The sequence below is a fragment of the Primulina huaijiensis genome, chromosome 9 (genome assembly GCF_012295235.1).
Source record: "Primulina huaijiensis isolate GDHJ02 chromosome 9, ASM1229523v2, whole genome shotgun sequence".
NCBI classification, from domain to species: domain Eukaryota; kingdom Viridiplantae; phylum Streptophyta; class Magnoliopsida; order Lamiales; family Gesneriaceae; genus Primulina; species Primulina huaijiensis.
The window spans coordinates 6694156-6712577 of NC_133314.1; the positions used below are offsets into that span (position 1 = coordinate 6694156).

Consider the following 18422-nt stretch of genomic DNA (forward strand, 5'->3'; position numbering starts at 1 on the left):
CGGTTCGATTCGATTTTCGGTTTTTCATTTCGGTTTTTTCGGTTTTCGGTTTTAGAAATATATAATCCGATATTCGAATCAATTTTTTTCGGTTCGGTTTGGTTTTCTACCAAAACGGTTCGGTTATTTCGGTCGGTTAATTCGGTTTTGGTATAATTATTTAAATTAATAATATAAATATATTGTAAAATATAATATGTTAACTTTCTATATGTTTTCTTAGTAAAATATTTAAATATAAGGTCTAAATTAATTAAACAAACAACAATCAACTAAAAATTGTTCAAAATAGTTTTTCATTCTCTAAATATCATATCAAAATGTATAATATAAATAAATTCTTAATTTAATGAAATTTCGATTTTTTCGGTTTGTTCGGTTTTGACATATATAATCCGAGACCGAACCAAATAAACTTCGATTTTAACATTTATATCCGAATTACAAAATTCGACTTTCGGTTCGGTTCGGTGTTCTGTTTTTTCGATTTGGATTTTCGATTTTTTCGGTTTTATCCGAAGTTTGAACACCCCTACTAACTACTTCTCCTACTAGTTAGACAATAAAATTGGAGATTTTTGACAAGGAGAAAACTATAAAATAAAAGAGTCCTAGTAAGATTTTAACTTAATCCATGAAAATTATATATATGACAATACATTTCAAATTTATATGTAAGAATTTTTTCTCACCTCACATCGCTCAAAATCGTCCACCATCCTTGGAGTTCATCTCACGACCGAAACAACCACTCCACAATAGTGCACTGCCGCTGCCCCACCGGAATACTGTCGTACCGCCACCAGAATCTCACAAATTTCCAGTGATTGATTCTCAATGCAAATTTTGTATAGATTTTTTGTGCAATCTAGAAAGAACAAAACTTTTAATCGTGTATCTAATTATTGGATAATGAAGAAATGCTACTTCAAGTAGATCATTTGTAAGGATTTATAAGACTACAATAGTTTGATACTTGATATCATTTATAAGGATTTATAAGACTACAATAGTTTGATATGTATCGTTTAAAATACAAAGCCAGATAAACTCTATACATCTATTAATGAAATTTGAATCATATTACGTTTGATAGTTTTTCATTGCGGCCTTTTGTTAGGAGAAAACTATAATCCAAATGGAAGCTGACAAAAAATATTTAACTAATTTATTTTCGAATCAAGCTAGAGTGGAGCAACATTCTTCAGCTTGGATCATTTGAGCCCCTGCCGAGATCGATCGAATCCCAAGTTACGGAAAAGGCCCGTGTCTTTCAGTTGGAGTGGTCGTGAGGATGTTACTCAAAAGGCATCATGCCCTTGTCGAGGTTTAAACGCTCTTTTGCTTTCTTTGATTCCCAATTAAGATCTTGCAATTTCTTCGTAAAGAGGCTAGAATCCTACATGGATACGAAGCCCTTTTCCTCGGGAAACAATTCTTCACAGCCAGTAGTACACCACGGTGTAGCAGAAGCAAATGAAGCCCCCGTTAGCCTACAAGAATGGCAAGCTTGGGGCACCACCTCTCCTGTACCCTATATGGTTAATCAAGTCATTCGAGACTTGAAAATGTTGGAAAAGGAAACAGATTCCCACATGACTTTTGGCGGCAACCATGGCAGCCTCTCGGTAAAAAATCCAAACTTTCATCCACTAATATTGACAATGTAGGGGGGTTTATGTGTTGACTTGCTTTTGTATATATCAGTGGCATTGTGGTTTTCCGTTCTTTTGTTTTCCATTTCTTGGGTTATGGTTTTTTGCACCTTTTCGTGGTGTGGAATAGGGTAGAAGGCGATGGGGTTGGATTTGGAGTGTTGGGAACATAAATGAAATCTTGTTATGTTTTATCTTCTCGATTCTTTTTTACTCGCATTCATTGTTGTTGGTTTTGTGGGGAGTTCTTGTATCCAAATGAAGGTTAAAATTGGTGCCTGAAAATTTTCAGTTACTAAGATTATGTATTGAGATCTAAATGGATCAGAAGCTGTAATTTTGGGAAGTACTTCCACCAAGATTAGATAGTATTTTTAGAATATGGGAATTCAGGTGACCAATTTCTGATGCCATAGAACGATTCATCCATTGCATAAACTTCTATTGCATCATAGCGTGCTTCAATGTGAGTAAAAACCTTCGATTACATCATATAGCTAGAAACAAATAACTGAAAATTTTCATCAACTAGTTTAAATATTCACGTTAACTTATGGCACATAAGCTCTTAACGCTTGATACTACCATTGCTAGTGTATTTATGTACTTTAAAAGAATGGCTGCCTCAAATTTAGTGAATAATGAGATCTCAACACTGAGGCACATGCCCCATCGTTTGATAACTTTCTAACTTCTTTAGCGTGCAGGGCGAGTTAGGTGTTAATTCTTACTGGAATATAATCGTTTCTGTTTTTGAGAAATACTGTATAATTTGGCATTAAAATGGTTTTTGTTTCAATAGTACTATGGATGCTCTGAGAGCCAATATTTCCCATAACATCTCTTAGCATCTACAACAAATGGCATCTTCGTAACCTCGACCGTGACAAACTTCAATGCCCATGAATAGCGTGTTCATTCTCAGTGACATTTGCACCTTTTAATTGTATTTTGGCATTTCGCTATAACGTAAAGGCCCATCCATGTTTCGAGCCTTGTTTTTTTTTTTTTTTTTTTTTTTTTTTTTTTTTTTTTTTTTTTTTTTTTTTTTTTTTTTTTTTTTTTTTTGTTTTTTTTTTTTTTTTTTTTTTTTTTTTTTTTTACATTTTTATCCAGAACACAGTAGAAGATTGGACATGCTTGACAATATTTGCAACCAAAGTTATCCGCCTCATCCCCCAATCACTGTGTTTTGTTTGGCTGCATACAATTTTTTGCATTAACATTTAATTCCCTTTTGTCGATCTTTGAAGGGAGATTTCAAGGTGAAAGAGGACAAAAAACATAGGGCAAAATATGCATCGTTAGGTGACTCCGAGGAAAAACTCCAATTCTTTTCTGCTCGACAAATAGCATGCCGACTACTTGGAAGCAGGGGTTATCTGTGTCAGAAAGTACGTTGTTTCCTTGTTAATTGTTTTATTTCAGCTCTCATCTATTTTTATAGTTGTACAGTGATCGATTCTCCACTTTTTTGAAAGATTAGCGTCTTTAATATCATGAGTTTTATTGGAATTTATGGCTTGATTATTCTTTATTCCTATCCAGATCACTTTTTTCCTATCTCTTGAGTTATTTTTTTTAAAAAACTTTTTGTAGTGCTGGCTCGCCTCGGAAGATTGTATGTGTTCAAGAGTGACAACTTGTTCTCTTGCGAAACAACTGCATATCTGGTTATATATGCACCCAAAGGTTGTACAACATTTCATTTTGCCTTCCCATTTAAAACCTTATTTTTTATTTTTTGTATCATCTGACGACGAAGATCATCGGATGGTGGATGATCCATTCTTGGCAGGATTTTTTGAGGCAGAATAATACTGGGAAGTTATTGTGGCAAGTGTTTGGCGTTCATGCTGCAACTTTGTGTTTATTTGGGATCACTGAACATGAAGAAAAGATGTGGAATGTATTCCAACTAGAAGGTTTGACTTTTACCTCTGTCTTGGTAAATATTGGTCTGCAATCGAAATTATGACTGGAATTTATGCCTTCTCTTTGTACACTTTTCCATAGTTCCATTTCAAGTCATTCTTCATTTTCTTGTTTATGGAATTTATAAGTTATGATGAAGCACAATATAGAGAAATTCATTGTCCTCTGTATCATGTCTACATGTTGTCATAGACTTCATATGTTGGGACGCTCGTAAATGTATCATTCATTCTTGTTGTTCACCAATCATTAATGCTTTATTCTTTCTTGAAGTTCACATAATTTCCGGATGGTGTCTTAATAATGACTACTCTTTCTTTGGAATTACGATTTGGTATTTATTTTTATTCTAAAAGTATGACAAGTTTCTATTATTGGGATATTGATACCAACAAAGATTGAATTTGAAATGAGTACAACAAATTTTGTAGTATTTCCATTTCTGGAAAGTGCAGAATCATGGGAGATGAGAACCAAAGCAATACACTGAACTCTGAAGGTACCTATGTCAAACTCTCCAAAGCTAGAACATGGTTTTTATTAGGGAATAGACTCAATGACTGCATAACAATTGCAAATTGAATTCCAGTGATAGTTTTAAATTGGTTTAAGGTGTCATTCCTTCGAATAATGAAGATGACAAGTCTAGGTTGAATGCCAACAAGAATGAATCTTGATAATTTAGATTTATTCAACAAGAGCATGAAAAATATTCTCAAGTTGAAGAAAACTCACAATTTAAGCCTTTAGATGATTGATTGAGTAGACTTAGCCCATAACCAATTAATTTAATATTAAACTTGAATTAAGTTGATCCACTTCAAGCTTGCATGCATTATCCTTCCATTGTTCTTGCTTGAAGTCAAAATAACTCGATCTTCTACGACCATGATTTTGTGGAAATGGTAAACATCACAAAGCTAATCTCGGGAAAGGTCGCATCAATTGGAGATACTTTTTTGTTAGTTTAATTAGGTACTTCTGTTGCAGAAATTGCAACTGTTGGTGTTTTAAATGTGCTAATTTTCTTTCTACTTTTGTTCATTCACTGTCCATCGAACTTCTTGTCCATTGTATATGCTTGTGTTCTACTTCAAACATTTAGATATAATTGCTGATATTTTCATTTATGTTACAAACTTTGGAATAGTGATATGACAGGCTTCTGATTTTAGTACATGATTTTCAGGCAGAAACAAGGTTTGGTGCCTTTATCCAAATAAGAATGCGACAACATTTTCTGTTAGAGATATTGTGTCCCATTCCTGGGATCCAGAAAGACAAGTAATAACGGTAAACTCTCTCATGAATATATATATTAGTCTGGTTGTAATTTTTCTCATGAAGGCAAGCTTTGGTCAGGTTGTAATTTTGCATTCCATATTTTCTTTTAGTCCATTTGGGTTTGAAAATAAACTGTGTAGGATCGGCATGTGATTTTAATAGACGAAAAAACAAATATTACGATCATACTTGAGAGAGAATATAAAAATGAATACCATCTCTTGTATTCAATGTATCTAAAAAAATAATGTACATGCACTAATGTGTTTATATACTACGACTGATAAATAACAGCACAACTTTTGCTAACTACTATAACTATCTTTACTAAGTACGTATAAAACTCCCCCTCAAGATGAACGGTAGATGTCTTTGACACTCATCTTGCTTAGCAAAGACGAAAAGCTAGCAAGGGGCAAAGGTTTGGTGAATAAGTCTGCAAGTTGGTGCTGGGAACGAACTGACATAAGCTTGATGGAGCCATCATTAACCTTTTCACGAACAAAATGGCAATCAATGTCGATATGTTTAGCGCGTTAAAGGAATGTCGGATTTGTCGCGATGTGGTGGGCGGCCTGGTTATCGCATAATAACAGTGTGAGTACAATAAGATTGATTGACATATCCAGCAAGAGCTTCCGTAACCAGACTAACTCGCTTGTCGTAGTTGACATAGCCCGATACTCGGCCTCGGTAAAGGAACGAGATACAGTGGTATGTTTCTTGGCCTTCCAAGAAACCATTGCATCTCCGAAAAAGATGCAAAACCCTGTTATGGACTTCCTGAAGTTGTTGCACGAACCTCGGTCAGCGTCAGCGAAGCCTTTGAGTTGCAGGGGAGATGAGGCAGGAAAAAACATTCTTTGTCCTGGAGTGCATTTGAGATAGCGAAACAGATGATGAACTGCCTGTAGGTGGGGGAGTGCGAGGATGTGCCACAAACTGGCTAAGCCGATGAACTGCGAAGGTGATATCGGGGTGTAAAATAGTTAAGTATGATAGGTGACCAATGAGGCTCTTGTAGTATGAGGAGTCACTTAGAACATCACCATCATCAGAGTTGAGAGCAATTTTGGGATTCATGGCAACGTTTATAGGTTTGGATGATAAGTAGCACGTGTCTTCCAGAAGTTTGAGTGTGTAATTGCGTTGGGAAAGAACAATACCAGTAGCTGACCGAGTTATCTCCAAACCCAAGAAAAACGTCAATTCACCAATATCTTTGAGTTAAATTGTTGATTAAGGACTAGCTTGACAAATTCAATTGTAGTTATTTGGAGCGCAAGGCACGCTAAAGTGCTAGGGTGTCTGAGGCCTGAGGCGCAAGACAAAGCGCACACTTTATTGAAGCAAAGCACATTTGACATAAATTTTAAAATTCAACTTATATAAAGTAATTTAAAATATTTATATTAAATATTTTTCACAAAGATAACAATCAATATAATTAAAAATTCATTTATAGATAATGTAACATAAATCATAATCAGAAAAAAACTTCAATCATCAAAAAATTCATTACTAAGTCTTAAATGCTCAAAATATTTAGGGAAAAAATTCGAATTCTAAATCATCAAATTATTCTTCAGTCTCCAGTGATATTTAAGAAATTCATATGTTGGGAACGTCTATGTCTTCACTCTTCAGTGAAATAGAAAAGAAGATATGGGCAGAAAGTTTCCTTCCTTTTAATTGAAGTGATATTCCAACAAGGGATATGGCAGAATTCACAAAGTTTCCTGCCAGAAACAAACCTGAAAGTGAAATTACCTTGAGCCGTGGATCTTGATTGAACGTTGGAGGAGCAGCGCTGCACTTGGGAGATGAAAATAGGTATATGGCAGAATTCAGAAAGTGATATTACCTTGATTAACTTCCAAGACTGGCTCGTTGCAAGTGCAAGGACTTTTACAAGTTTGGCAACTGGAGAAAAGTCTCTACAGAATCGACGCTCATAACCCTTGGCAACAAGAAGGGCTTTGTGCCTCTCAATAGACCCCGAAGAGTTAAACTTAATTTTATAGATCCCAACGATAATCAACGAAGTGCATACTTGGAGGAAGGGGGACCACACTCCAAGTATCATATGGTTCCATAACATCCAATTCAGTCTTCATAGCATCACGCCACTTTGAATATTTAACTGCTTGATGAAAAAATTGTGGTTCATAGTGTGTAGACACATTGGGGACCAAATTTTTGTAGGATGGAGACAATGCATCACAACTAATGGAACTAGATAAAGGATAACGATTGGAGGGAGAAGCACCAAGTGACAGATTATCAATGAGGAGATTGCAATGATAATCTTTTTTTTTTTAATAAAATGATTCCATTAAAATAGGTAAAAAAATGTCGGAATGATACAACTACTCTGGGCATTCCCCGGACAATCAGAATTAATTAACATAGTACAACTACACTGGTCATCCGTATGACTAGGAAAAGCGTATGTAAGGAAAATCAAGGACTACTCACAGCTGTTATTCATCACATCCAATGCATTAGGCGTACAACGAAAGCACAAAATCTTTATCGCTTCAACATCCGGCTTCTCATTCTCAAATATGGCTCGATTTCTCGCATTCCAAATTAGATAGACGGTAGCCGCAAGCGCCATAAGTCTGAGCTTATTGATCACAGAGTTACCTCGGTATATTCCCCGGAATGCCTTGAGTACTGCATTAGTAGAGCCCATGTTCTTCTTCATGCTAAGCCAATCACGAACCCCATTACATATCCCTTTCGAAACTTGACAATTGAAATAAATGTGTGCAGCCGTTTCAATACGTCGTTGATACAAAATGCACGCTTTATCTGAAATAAAATCAAGTTTATCTCGAGTAAGGAATTTAGAATGTGCAAACAACCAAAGAGTGAACCTGTGCTTAGGGATGATGAACGATTTATGCAGTAGTGGTTTCCACGGCCACCTTCCCACTTTGTTAACAAAGAAGTCATAAGCACGTGAGAGACCTCTACCAGCACTGAACTAATTAATTAGTGTCGAAACAGCTGCATTCACGGAACCTTCATGCAACAACAAACTGTCTCGAATACACAGTATTTGCTTGATCAAGGGTGACTCTTCCTTAAGCCCATTCCATTCCCAAACGTTACCGTAGTGACTATAGGTATGATTCACCCACGAAATCCACAAGCAATCTTTGTTAAGATGAATCTTCCATAAAGTTTAGCTAACAGTGCATGGTTCCATGCTTTTAGATTTTTTAAGCCCCAACCCCCATCCTCAACAGGTTGACAAAGCACTTTCCAAGCCACTGGTGGTCGTTTGGTGGGCCAAACAAATTTCCGGCACAATGCATATATATCATTTATAATATTAGCAGGTAGAGGGAGCACCGAAATCCAAAAGCAATCAATACCTTGGATCACTGATCTAATGAGTTCCAACTTCCCGGCGTGTGAGTGTGTCTTGGCCAAGATCTGATTTTGTTTGCAATGTTATCCACGAGGTTGCTGCAGTCTGAAGTTCTCATTTTCCTCGAAGCCACCGGGATACCAAGATAACGAAGGGGTAGGTCACCAAGATGAAAGCCTGTAATGTCAAGAATTTCCCGTCGCACCTCCGTATCTATGCTCGCCATAAAGATGATAGATTTCAAGTGATTAATTCTCAATCCTGCCATATCCCCAAAGTCAGAAAGACAGTTCATAACCATGGAAATACTCTGTGTGTCACCTCGAGAAAAAATGAGCAAATCATCCGCATAGGCCATATGAGTGATGTGAGCATTAAGACATTTCGGGTGGAAGCCAAACAATGGCGATCGTGACATTTTCTTAAGTGACCGAGATAACATCTCAAGACATAGTGTAAATAAGAAAGGAGAAAGTGGGTCACCTTGTCGCAACCTTCGTTTCCCAACGAAGTGCCCATGGTACTGTCCATTCATTGACAAAGAATAAGAAGTAGTAGAGACGCATTCCATGATCCATCCTATAAATCTGCAAGGGAAGTTAAGAGCTACAAGAACTTCTCTCAGAAAATCCCAATCAACTGTATCATAAGCTTTCTGAATATCCACTTTAAGAGTGCATATGGGCGAACTGCGTTTACGTGCATACTTGCGAAGAAGCTCTTGAGCCAAACAATAGAACGGCCCTGAATAAAAGCAGCTTGGGCCTTGTCAACCAGCCTGCCAATAACTTTCCTCAATCTTTCAACCAACACTTTAGAGATTATTTTGTAGAATATCGTACAACAAGAGATAGGCCGATAATCATTGACCGAAGATGCTTTAGTAGATTTCGGAACCAGTGTGATAATGGAGTGTGGTTCCATTGTTTCAATAGTCCACCATTGATAAAAAATTTTTGCACAGCTACAAAGATATCACGACCAATAATATTCCAAGAAGATTTAAAGAAAGATGATCCATACCCGTCTGAACCAGGGGCTTTGTCATTATCATTATCAAATAAAGCTGCTCGGACTTCCTCCAATGTCACAGAAGCTATCAAACTCTCCGAGTCACTGACCATAACACTCGGACCATCTTCCAACAGCTCTCTGGCAACCGATTTCCTTTCCACTGTACACCCTAAAATCCCCTCATAGAATTCAATGAATTTACGAGATATAGCAGTCGTGTCTGTTGTGGTAGATCCATCGTGGTTCTGTAGCGCAACAATGGCATTCTTTCTGTTATTTCGCTTGATGAGATCATGAAAAAATTTGGTACATCTATCCCCTTGTTTCAGATAAGTACACTTAGTTTTTTGGGCGATGAAGGACCTCTCAACTTCTAAGACCATCTTCGTGTACCTTCTGGTGTCTTTATACTCTACATGCATGGTACCCGTAGCTAACATGGAGGTCTGCATTTCTTCCAATTTCTTTTTAGCAGCCAATGCTCGAGAGGAGATATGACTGTAATGGTTTCTATTCAGGGTAATAAGAGGCTTCTTCATACCCTCGAACAGATGTTTCAACTTGTATTTTAAGGTACCAAACCCATTAAAATGCCAATGCTGCCTAACCAAATCTTCAAAACCTGCATTAAGAGCACACATGTTAAAAAATTTGAAAGGTTTCTGGCTCTTAAGACGAGGCTTCATCAGTGAGACTGTCAAAAAAGTGTGGTCTGATAAACAACCCGGAGCAATGAATTCTGAAACCCCTTCGAAACCTGAGACAGCCCATAAACGATTTATCATAACTCGGTCAACTTTACAGCTCACCTTCGGGCTCATCCACGTAAACAAGGAACCAATATATCGCATGTCCGATAAATTAAGTGATGTCACACAATCTACGAAGTCTTTTGGTCTCATAGTTATTCAATTTCAATCCGCCCTTTTTCTCTTGTTGAGACAAGACATTATTAAAGTCCCCCAAAAGTATCCATGGTAGACTACAATTCTCACCAAAACATATCAAATCAACCCAAAGATTACGTCTCTGAACAATAGTGTTCAGCCCGTAGATACAGGATGCACATAAAGTTTTATTTGTTATGAGGCAAGTCAATCGAACATGTATAGCTTGATCATTCATACTCAAGATGCTCAAATCCACGGTGTCAGGATTCCATAGAACAAAAATACGGCCCTTATTACTAGACAAGAAGTTGTGAGTAACTTGCATACCTTGGAACCAGATTCCTATCATGTTGAGCAACGCCTTCTCATCAAACTTGGACTCAAGGATACCAAAAACATCAATCTTTTGAGTGCCCATAGTAGATTGGACACTCTTTTGTTTTAGAGGCTTATGCAAGCCTCTAATATTCCAACATGCTATCTTCATTGAGAACCGGAGGCGGTTCCGGGTTGCCGCCCCTTCTCTACATTCCCAAAGTATCTTGTACTCTTGCTAGTATCCCCAACAGTGGTATATTCAGTATCACAAGAGCTATTCTCTTCCATTCCCTCAAAGAAAGTCGACATGTCCTTGTTTTTACCTTGCTTCTTAGCATCCACACTCATGACTTTCTTTTGCTTCTTCTTATTACTCTTTTTGTGATATACCATCTTAAATCCTTCTTCATCTACCCCTGTCGTCCCACTGTTACCTTTGCCTGTATTCATACCACTGTCCATCGATTTTTTCTCTGTAACACTCGGAACTAAAGTATCCAAATTATCCATGGTTGCTGCCTGTTCCAGTGCAACAGACGGTGGGTTGTGCTCTGCCAGAGTAGGAATTGTATCCTTCTTTAACTTCTCACTTCTAGTACTACCAGTACCCTTGTTCATTCCAGCAGTAGAGTTAGATCTAGAGGGCGCGTATTTGTAGGTTTTCCCGAGTCTGGATCTCCCCCTGGAACCACTTTTTTTCGACACCACACTACGGGATCTACTACGTGTTGTATAACCAGTAGCAACCGTGTCCCCTTGTGCTGCATCATCTTGATTTTTAAGAAAACAAGTTTCCAAAGCGTGACCAGCCTTCTGACAGTGCTCACAAAAATTGATGTCAAGCTCAAAATCAAACTTGGCTGTCACATCTCCAATAGGCAATTCAACTTCAAGTTCAGAAATTTTCGGCTTTGAAGTTTCTATCTCAATTAAAACTCTAGCATACTCAACCCGCTTACGATCATGGGTAAGCATATCCATATGAATAGGATTCCCAACACGAGATGCCAATTTACTAAGAATATGCGTGTACCAGCAATCTGGTGGTAGCCCATGTATTTGAACCCATGAAGGTAGTGATTTCATGTCTTCTCTAAATCTGAAGCACCTCGGCATTTCCTTGAGGAACAAGTGGTAACCATAGACCATGTAGTTACCTCCACTAAGAACTCTCTCCTTGACTTCCACACTCGAAAATGTGAACACAATCCATCAGCTTTCATGAGTCTGGAATTTGATATCTGATCCCCAACGCCTAACCAAGTCAAACAAAGCAGCTGTGGGTGGTTTGCCACTAATCACATACCCAAGAAGACAAATACCAAATGTTTTCTCAACTGTGTCAATATCCTCCAGGCCAAATCTTTACTTCTCGGATCCCGTATCCATGAACTCTAGCTTGTAATTAGCATTGGCCATTCTATTTTTCTTAAACAAGCTAGCATACGGCACCCAAGTATTCTTGTTCATTAATCCATTATTAGCCCTTGATTTATTCAAGTTATTATCCTGGATTTGAGGTACCCCATTGTCGATATCAGTAGTGTTATTGTTCTCCTGTATGCTCCCAAAATTGACCATTTCCACATTGCGATGTAAGCCTTCATTCACATTCAAATCCATAGGCGGAACAAGAGAAGAGTCTACAATCAATGTAGTGTCAATCTTATTAGTAACAGACACATTGGGATTATTCAAAGTATTATGGCTCTTAATAGGCACACTGTGGTCAGGTCCCTTAATCTCAAGCTTACGTTCATAAACTTTCCGACTCATTGAGGAATATTGTCAAGCACTTAGTGGCAAAACCAGTTGTAAACGCCAAAGCAGATATGAAAAACCTCAGAGCAGTAGCTAGTGAATCCACGATTAAATCCAGGAGAATCAGCAGGTAGTACAGATCAGGTGTAGGAGACCCACTCCAAAACCAGCAGAACAGAGCGTGACGAATCCAGAATCCAATCACGAACAATGCGGAAATCAAACTCCTCTGTCCAAAGATGCACTATCAGTGGAGAAGAAGGAGAAGACAATGCGTGGAAGGCAGATAAAAAATAATATCTTGAAGTTCTTAATCAGAACGTGAGATAAATGCAAACGAGAAGAGTCTATCCCAGAAATTTCAAAGTCTCGCTCCTTGTCCAACTAGGGAGAAGGGAGAGCATTTTCTCTCTCTAAGCAAGACTTTTTTATTGGCTCAATATAATTATGTGCAATGATAATCTTGCAAGTGGGATGGGATGTCCTTGTAGATTAGCGAATAGGCACCGCGACCGAAGCAAGCTGTTTTATGTGCTGTTGAGTCACGAGTGGTAGGAATTGTCTTGGGAGATAGTTGTGGGCAAGTCCGTTTGGTTGACTGGTAACACCAAATCAGAGAATGGGTCAACATCTTGCACCGGTGTCGGACAAGAAATGGAGGAGAGAAAGACACCTTGGTGAAAAACATCACGAGTGACAAAAAGTTGTGTTTGCAAGTCATAAAGCTTGTATCTCTTGATGCCAGGGGGGATACACAACAAACACACAAGGTTTTGCTCTGGGATCAAATTTTGTGCGAGAACCAGATAACATGGAGGCGAAGTAGAGACAACCAAGGCCCAAGCACCCTCAAGGAAGAGTAATCAATGAGGAATTGATGTAGTAGCTCAAAGGGTGATTGGTTGTGTAAGATAGTGGATGGTGTTATTAATTAGAAAAGTTGCAGTCAAGACACATTCTGTCCAGAGAGAAATTAGAAATTGGAAGGCGAGCTTGAAAATATAAAGCAAGCTCAGGCAACGTTCAGCAGGTGTTTGATGCTTGCGTTCAACAATTGAGTTTTGTTGAGGACGCTCAACACAAGAAAGTTGGTGGAGAACTCCATTTTCGTTAAAAAAAAGTCACCAAACCGCAATTCTTTCACATATCCGACCGAAACACTTTTATAGTTTTATGAAACTGAGTATCAACCATGTGAAAGAATCTTGGAACAACATGAAGCGCATCAGACTTGTTACGAAGTAAGTATATCCAAGTAAAACACATACAATCATCAACCAATGTAAGAAAATAACGATAACCAGAAGAGGACACAACGTGATATGGTTCCCAAATATCGCAATGAACAAGATAAAAAATATGCAAATCCAATCTATTATTTGAAACAAAGGTTAATTTTCTCTGCTTAGCCCATACTTGTTAAGCTGAGCGGCTAAACCAGGCGACCCCTACCCAGGCACAGCGGGTTACTTATGCCCGGGCTCGCCTTTGAAGGCTCGGGCACGCTTAAAGCGCACTCACGGCGCGCCTGAGTGGGCGAAGTGACCTTTTTTTCTTTCTGTAACTTTTATCCGGAGTGTGACCGGGAGATCAACAGGCGGTACAGTGAGGGCGCTCTCGCTTGGAACCTTTGGAATGACCAGTACCAAGAGTTGGGGCAGCCCCTTTATTTGAACGATTTGCCTTAACATCGAAGGCCAAAGTGTTCAAAGAATCAGATGATGAACGAGATGAACTAGTAATGTTTCTTTGGCATTCCTCTTGCAAGACAAATGCGAAAAACATGCTGATCGGTGGAAGGGGATCCACGAGAAGTAACTGGCCCCGGATGTGAGCAAACGAATCATTGAGTCCCATGAGAAAAGACATCACATATTCTCACTGAAAGTAATTTTGAACCTCTTTAACACCACCGCATGAACACTTTCCACAATTACCACTTGGTTTATAATTTTCAAGCTCTTCCCAAATTGTCTTTATTTTGGTGAAATAGATGCTAACCGAGTTTTGTTTCTGAGCGAGACAAGCAAGATCATGACGCAATTGAAACATTCGGGGACCATTACTCTGTTGGAATCGTGATCATTCCAAATACCAGCCGGAGATTCGGAGAAGAGAATACTAGCAGAGATTTCTTTCGACACTGAATTGAGGATCCAATAAATTACGATGCTATTGCTTCGTATCCAAGCAGAGAGTAGACCAAAAATACCATCATCGGGACGTTTAATCGAGCCATTGATAAACCCTAGCTTTTTTTAGCAGATAGGGCAATCAACAGAGAACGACTCCAAACAATGTAGTTGTCACCATTGAGAGGTTGCGAGACCAGATTCATACCAGGATTATCAGCGTGATGTAGAAAATATGGATTAAAAGGATCATCATAGGCATCGAGGCAGCACTGGAACCGGAAATGCCATTGGAGATCCAATCGATTGCAGGAAAAGAACGAATCCAAAGAAGACCGATCAAACAACAGGTATGGGGTTCATAGAATTAGCGATTGCAGGAAAAGAACGAATCCAAAGAAGACCGATCAAACAAGAGGTACGGGGTTCATAGAATTAGCGATAGCATGAATTGCAAACTGATGCCATTTTCCGATCATACTCGAGATATAATATGAAGAAGAGGCTAATCTAATCTTCCCAATTCTAATATGAACTAGCTTCTTTACTCGCCCCCGTCCAGTAAGGTGCGAGAACCCTTGCCTATTTATCACTGTAACCGGGCGCCGCTGCAACGCCTATCTCATTTGACATTATACCCGAGCGTAGGTGAAGCACGTCGCTTAAAGTGGGCGACGACCTGGCAATTCGTGTTAATGTTTGAACTAATATCCATGTGAAAAGTTGTGACGCAATAGTTGGTTGGTTGTCACAGACCTAATACCAAGGGTGATATATTTTTTATGGTGCTAGGCTATCACCGACATAGCATCAACACTCCTCCTTTAACCAGGATTGTGACCAGCCCTCTCAACGGATGGAGTAAAGCGTTCGTATTCAATGGATTACTAAAAATAGCCTATGTAGTGGTCCTTTGATTTATGTCTTTCTTATAATCTATATGTCTGGGCAAACTACTGTTGATTCTAATTTGAAGTTCGAAGGTAGGATTTTGAAACAGAACAATGACCCCAGTTCCAACTGATAAATTGGATTCTAACATAAGTATTTTGAACATGAACAATTAGTTTAGCAGGCAAATTTTTTAGCAATGAAATGATAAATATTACACATAGTATTACGAACTGCTCATCAGATGATGAATGTGTAATTTGATCTCGTCCGGGTCAATTTCAAAATGTTTTTAGTTTTTCCCTTTGATGTACTGAGGCATCGTACCTCTTACTTTGTGTTGAATACCAATTAATGATCCCTTATTTCACAGGAAAATGGAGATGACACCATGAATTTTATCTTAATTGATGGTACTTGGAGCAATTCAAATGCAATGTTTAGACGTTTGCAGGTATTTCAGCAAACAGTATGTTTTCTTATTTTCCAGAGTTTCTTTCTAAATTTGCTTTCCTTGGATTTCCTCTGAAAATTCATGAACTTCTGTAAAACATTAACATGTATAACTAATATTGATTTGGAAAGAAGAGTTGATGATGTGTAGTTTTTGATTCCTTGAGTATTCCTCAAGAATTGATTTCAACAAATTTAATCTTGTTTGGTTTTGTTTTTATTTTATTCCCTAGAATGTATATTTTTTAATTTCCATATCCCCCGACATAATCATTATTTTAATTCAATTTTTCGTTATTTTCCAAAAATATAAGGGTTTTTTTATTAACCTATCATGTATTTGATGTATAGTAGACACTTGCCTCCTTTATCAAGACTACCTCTGTTATCAAGTGCAAAATTGATAACATGTAAGAAATGTAAATGTCACTGTTTAGGATACTGGATGTGGGTATTATCAGAACACAATTTGAGAGTGAATCCAGATTTAGGCATGTTGTTATATCTTGAACTTTCCAAGATATAATTCAATTTTAATTCGGTTTTTCGTTACTTTTCAAAATAAGGGATTTTGACATTCACCTCTCCTATATTTAATGTAGCTGACACTTGCCTCCCTTATCAAGAGTTACATCTCTGATCAAGTGCAAAACTGATTACATGTAAGAGATATATATGTCAAATACATTAAATACAAGAGAGCTGTTTAGGATACTAGATGTCGATATTATCATAACATGATTTGAGAGTGAATCAAGATTTAGGCATATTGTCATATCTTGAACTTGTATTTTATACAGGATCGAGCTAAATTAATCTGGGGAAATGAACTTCATTGCATATCTCTGAACATCGGTGTATCTTCGATGCATGAACTTAGGTACAGCAGTCAAAATCTCATATAATATAGCGCCATAAGCTTTGTCAATCTACTGCCATTTTGAGCCTTGTTTTATATATGATTTTGTTTTTGAGTTTCAGACCCCAACCATCGTGGGATCGCACATGCACAGCAGCTGCTGCAATAGGCCTACTTTATGAACTCCAACATGTTCAAGAATTCAGTTCCTTTGAATTGGACAAACAGGCGGAAGCCATTGAACATTCATTGGAGGTTTTGTTGGAAGCACTCACAACACGAAGGCTTCGAATGGGTAGGTCCATTTCTCGTAGAGGAAGACACAATGATGACATTTGCTAACGACAATGAAGCTAATTTTGCTACATATACATGTAACATATTTATCGTTGAAGGAGATTTTATCGTAGATAAAAGTTATTGCTGTTAGTTATCAAATGAATGAAATATCATGATTCATGAGGGCTTGTTTTTTCTTTTACTATTCCCATGTCATGCATCAGAGAAGAAAGGGGTAGCAGCGGCATCAGTGGAGACCCTTAGATCGATCTTTCATTTCTTTGGAACTTTAACGACTTTTGAAATGTTTCAGTGCTTATATTTTTGTAGAACAATTTAAACATTTTATTACTTATCCCATGTAACGGTTGGTTTTTCAGAAAATGTTTCGAGTTCAGGTTACTAAATTTTGTGTGGGATGTTTTGTAAAAAAATTAACCAGTTCAATTTCTTTGAGAATGTTGATGTGGTATTGTACATGTCAGCACGTTACATGAAAAAAATGACCAAAATTGCAAAAAAGTACAAGATATGTCAAAACTAAAATGATCAAAATGGGTAAATCAACAAATATATAGATCAAAATTATAATTTTTTTAAAAAATAATAAGTTAAAACTCTAATGTGCTATTAAATTTGCAGTTGAAATTAAAGAAAACAATGGATGACACAACACTTGAAAAATAAAAAAACGACAACCAAACAAGTAAAATAAATAAACTGCTCTCTCTTCTTTTTGTACTTACTCTTATAGAGAAATTGGAGGTCAAAACTATGATCTCAAATGCAATTTTAAGAAAATATCAAACTTTTCAATCGTAAGTCCTTATCAATTTACAAATACTCCAAACAATAATTGCAATAAAGTGGTGCATTGTGAGTTTCAAAGAAATTAAAACGAAAAATAATGGTTATATAATTTAAATTGTAATTAATATTAGCATTTAATTTGATATTTATGATCATTAACGAGTTAACATAAGAATAAATTAGGTTAGAAATTTAAACTTGATAAAAATAAAAATAATATAGAATACAATTTCCATATATGTCCGATGATATTAAAGTTCTAAATATATGTCTCTAAGGAGTCTTTCGATTTATGTAGATGTAACGTCCAAAAATCAGTCCACGTAAACCGCATGCATGCAAATTGCTTAAATTGCTCATTTATTTTATTTTATTGATTTTAATTACTTAAATGATATATGTTATATGATTAAATGTTTAAATTGCATGATTTCATGAAATTAAAGATTTTTTTTCGGATATTCGATATTAGATTGGGGAAAGAAGACCGGGGACGACCAAGAAGAAAATATTTTGCTTTAAATCTTTTTAAGGCTCGATAAAATGATTTAATAGGATGAAAATTTTCTAAAAATGCTGGAGTCGAAGTTATTTGGAAAATCGAACCTTATTTTACAAGGGAAGGAAGTTTTAGTGAAAGGAAGTACTTTTATGGACCCGAAAGTTATTGTTTTTGAAAAAGATTTTTGTAAAATTTTATTTTATATATAATTGGGCCTTATTCGATCTAATTTACCTAGGATTAACGGGCCTAATTAT

At 37.1% G+C, this 18422-nt stretch overlaps 1 protein-coding gene across 2 annotated transcripts; it reads left to right on the forward strand.

Moving 5' to 3' along the window:
- The first annotated feature begins 1037 nt into the window (after window positions 1–1037).
- LOC140984539 (uncharacterized) lies at window positions 1038–17033 on the forward strand. 2 transcript variants are annotated; one of them, XM_073452033.1, is made up of 8 exons: window positions 1038–1628; window positions 2909–3049; window positions 3255–3347; window positions 3454–3580; window positions 4780–4883; window positions 15636–15716; window positions 16516–16595; window positions 16697–17033. In XM_073452033.1, the coding sequence occupies exons 1-8, from the start codon at window positions 1314–1316 to the stop codon at window positions 16914–16916; spliced, it is 1161 nt and encodes a 386-aa protein (XP_073308134.1). In that variant the 5' UTR covers window positions 1038–1313; the 3' UTR covers window positions 16917–17033. The 2 variants fall into 2 exon arrangements, with proteins under 2 accessions (XP_073308134.1, XP_073308135.1); XM_073452034.1 differs by having other exon boundaries at window positions 1044–1628; window positions 4780–4874.
- Window positions 17034–18422: the final 1389 nt, after the last annotated feature.